At 38.9% G+C, this 3,559-nt stretch overlaps 1 protein-coding gene across 4 annotated transcripts; it reads left to right on the top strand.

Annotated features, from left to right (window-relative positions):
* Positions 1–891: 891 nt before the first annotated feature.
* LOC116181267 lies at positions 892–1,812 on the top strand. Of its 4 annotated transcripts, none has more exons than XM_031501577.1 (6): positions 892–957; positions 1,008–1,076; positions 1,129–1,179; positions 1,417–1,464; positions 1,511–1,542; positions 1,606–1,812. In XM_031501577.1, exons 1-6 carry the CDS (start codon positions 915–917, stop codon positions 1,609–1,611), a joined length of 249 nt encoding a protein of 82 aa, XP_031357437.1. In that variant the 5' UTR covers positions 892–914; the 3' UTR covers positions 1,612–1,812. The 4 variants fall into 4 exon arrangements, 2 of the variants coding, with proteins under 2 accessions (XP_031357437.1, XP_031357436.1); XM_031501576.1 differs by having other exon boundaries at positions 1,511–1,546; XR_004147224.1 differs by lacking the exons at positions 892–957; positions 1,008–1,076; positions 1,129–1,179 and adding an exon at positions 1,290–1,364 and having other exon boundaries at positions 1,511–1,546.
* Positions 1,813–3,559: the final 1,747 nt, after the last annotated feature.

The following is a 3,559-nucleotide window of genomic DNA, read 5'->3' as shown; positions in this document are numbered from 1 at the left end:
AACAGTTTTTTTTAAATTTTTTTACAAAAATGAGCATCCCAATTCAACACATTGTTTGATGGGCAGTACGAAGTTTGCTAGCAATAAATACGTTTTAAATAATATGAACCTCTGTATTTTTAAAAACCTGCTTGCCAAAAGTTCCCCCTAATTCAGGCTATAGCGCGACGGGCAAGGGCGCAAATTTTAGTGCTTGCGTACACGTAACTTTTGTCTTGAGCCGGCCCTGAACCACTTACGTAATTGGAGATCTGCTGATTTAACGGGAAATTATTCCACGTGTACATTTATGTCAAGCGTTCTGATTGGACGGAAAATTAGTTTTGTAACTGATAAAGAAATAGTGGGTAGTTGGTTGTGTCGGGAGAACCGTGAGACAATTAGCCTTAAGCCGCGAGAGAGTTCGCGTTGAGTCCTCTAAAGTTCACTGAAAAATGACTAGAATTCATAGAATTTTCAAGATTGAATATCTGATAAAAAGTTATGGGGAAAATAGAATGTTTATTATTATTAGTTTTGACGTAGGCATTCGGTCTTAAACACCACAACTCGATCTGGAGTTTTTGTTTATTTAATTATTTAAGGTATCCAGAACCAAAATTGACGGAAACAAAAATGCCGACCTTAATTGAATAACAAGATCGGAAAATTGACAATTTTCTTATGAAACGAAAGGAAATGACTTTAGTAACGATAATTTGAAAGGGGGACGAGATACTTGGTGGTTTCTGGAGCAGGATTGTGGTTCGAGTGGTGGCTTGTAACGAATGGCGAGTGGAAGAGGAATCAATCTTGTGATTAACATGATATCAACAGGAAATATAACCCATATTTTACGACTGGAAATAATAGCACTCAGTCGAACAGTACCTACCCTATTACAACCACACTTTTTTAGTTCTTTTTATTCCGTAATGAGCAAACTTTCAACGTGTTTTCTTCTGATGTGTTTGAAAGGTATCGACACTTCTTCCAATTGTCTCCATTGATCTTCTCCATTGTTTCAGGAGCGATGAGCGAGCCCACTTCGGACAAGGGAAATTCCTCGTCCTGCAGCGACTGCTCTGACGAGAAAGGTGTACTTGCAGGTCTAATTTTTAAATTCTAAATTGGAAGCCCATTTTTTAGGATATGCGAATGAGTCGGTCATAATTTGCTACAACTCCTCATCTGCAGACGGTGAGTATATTACGACCTTGCTGGTCAATATGCAAAGGGTCGGGAAATCCGCTCGGACTATTCAATATTGTCGGCAAACCACAATAAAGTGATTATTTGTTTATAATCGCATTATTAATATCGTTCAGTTGCCGTGCACACGTTCCGAAAATCTTTTGAAAGATCCCCTCCTGGCGCGATGAGTAGTTAGATGTTGCCTTCTTTGATTTCACTATGTGTAATTCGAACCATTTTTAGATGCGACGATGCAATGTTTTCCGATGACGTTCTCTGACCTTGTGGACGGTACGTACGGACGCCCTTTGGATTTGCTAAATTTTTCTTTGTCTAGGGTTTCTGGATAGTATCGGAATAGCGGGACTGGTAGGTAAGCTATACGCGTCACGGCGCGTCGATTTTGAGTATAGGTGTTAATATGCAAGTTAGTTGTAGTCTTGTCTTCGCTTCTCTATCTTGTTCTTCTCATGACGGCAATCTCCGTTCTTCTGCATAGAGGATGTGGGGGAAAAGGTGCGCCGGGGCCGAATGCGAAGTTATGCAAAATGTATGGGAAGGTTATGAGTAATTGATTGGCGATGTGATAGTTATTTGCGTATTTGTATTGATCGGCATTAAATAAAGAAAGCAAGGATACGATATTTTTTGTGCAAACCTGACCTCCATTCAGTTTTAGAAGCATTCTAAAGGGCCCTGTTAAAAACATCCTGGACTGTCTTGAGTCCAGTTGCTTGTTGTCACTGAGCCCGGAATTGACTAGTCAACCCAGTCTTTAATCCTGGCCCTGACAACGCAAGAAGCAATTCCTAGGATACGCTCGGACCCGACAAAGACCTCACCACTGCCATCGCGAACCAACTCGTTCTCCCTTTTGGTGCCCCCTATTCTCCAGTGAGCCGGCTCCCAGATCAAACTTACCCTATTAGCCTAATCTATTTAGAGTTTTCTTGCATTCAAGTGCCGTAGCCGAATTTATTAGCCGTATGGAAACCTTCCGAGCTTCTCCCTTCACAACTAAGTGTAAAGGCTCTAGTTCCAGAAGTGCCTCCTAGGCCAACGTTGGCGTGGTCTTCATGGCTCCAGTGAGTCCCAGACAGACGAATCTCTGAACTTTAATTTCTAGCTGATTCTTGTAGGTTACCCTGCTGCCACCATACAAGTGCACCGTACAGTGTTATTGGCCTTATGACTACAGTGTAAAGTCAAATACACCAGTCCAATGTACAGTGTGAGTCAACGATTGCGCGGAGTAACAGATAAGATTTGTCGATAGATTGCTTTTGTATTATGTTATGGTTGAATATTGTCCATATTTGAAAATATTTGGAATTATACAGGGTGCGCCCACAAAGCAGGGCGCCAAAATGGTACATCTTTTTAAATATAACTCCCTGTATTTGAATGCATTTTTGAATTCTACGTGTAATTGTACGTCTTTTTTATTATAAGGTTAATATCCTAAAAGCTAGGTTGTTTTAAAGATAATTCGATTTTTAAGAAACATTGGGAACTTGCAAGCATCAGTATATTGTCAAAATTGTTACTAAAATTTTGATTCCAGGTTTTATATATTAAAAAAATAGCTCACATGGTGTTTTTTTGGTAGGTCCACAGTTGCAGAACTTCATATTAAAAAATTGCACTTTTTTAAATGGAACACCCTGTATATTTTTCTGTCATCTTTTAGCTCCTCCAAAAATCTTTAACTTTTGATAATACTGACCTAAGCTATCTCTGATAGTTTTCGAAATATCTTGGTTTTCCTTGTTTTTATATTCTAATCTTAAATAACTTATATTATGTAATTTACATAATGACGGGGGGGGGGGGGGGGGGCATGCAAAAAAAAAAGCAATTTGTATTATTATTATTATCCCTCTCTTGTTTTGGGTCCTCAACAGGCATGCGCCCAATTACAGAGTGACCCGCATAATGCTATTTAGAGGTGCCTCTGCAGAAGGTCTTAAGTTGGTCTATACTACTACTCCGGTATTTACCTTACGAATTAGGAAAACTGCAGGAAAACCTAATTCAGAGTAGCCGGTAGAATGCTCGGAACTGGTCTAAGGTAATTTCCATCTCCGCCACAGATGAAAAATTCACCTCAACCCAGGTTCGAACACCCGACCTCCGGATTTACAACCCAATGCTCTATCACTGAGCCATAAATCCATATCTGCCTTATCCAAAGCTAAAATTACGATTAATTTATTTTTCAAACAATAAACTGGAAAATAAGTAAAAACATTTGACTACAAAGCAAATTTAATTTAACTCCTAATGTCATCCAGTCAGTGATATTAGTTTCATTTTTTTCATATTCATCTCGTTAATTTGTAAATTGGAACTTATTTCAGATTAAAATATAAAAAATAGAGAAACC

The sequence above is a fragment of the Photinus pyralis genome, unplaced genomic scaffold (assembly GCF_008802855.1).
Source record: "Photinus pyralis isolate 1611_PpyrPB1 unplaced genomic scaffold, Ppyr1.3 Ppyr1.4_LG9, whole genome shotgun sequence".
NCBI lineage: Eukaryota > Metazoa > Arthropoda > Insecta > Coleoptera > Lampyridae > Photinus > Photinus pyralis.
Note: the sequence above shows the minus strand (reverse complement) of the source record. Positions and strands in the feature narration are given on the sequence as shown.

Coding starts and splice junctions, on each gene's coding strand:
- LOC116181267 (XM_031501576.1), top strand. CDS start 915: ATGAGCAAACTTTCAACGTGTTTTCTTCTGATGTGTTTGAAAG. Junction 1,180..1,416: donor CAACTCCTCATCTGCAGACG/GTGAGTATATTA, acceptor AACCATTTTTAG/ATGCGACGATGCAATGTTTT. Junction 1,465..1,510: donor GTTCTCTGACCTTGTGGACG/GTACGTACGGAC, acceptor TTCTTTGTCTAG/GGTTTCTGGATAGTATCGGA.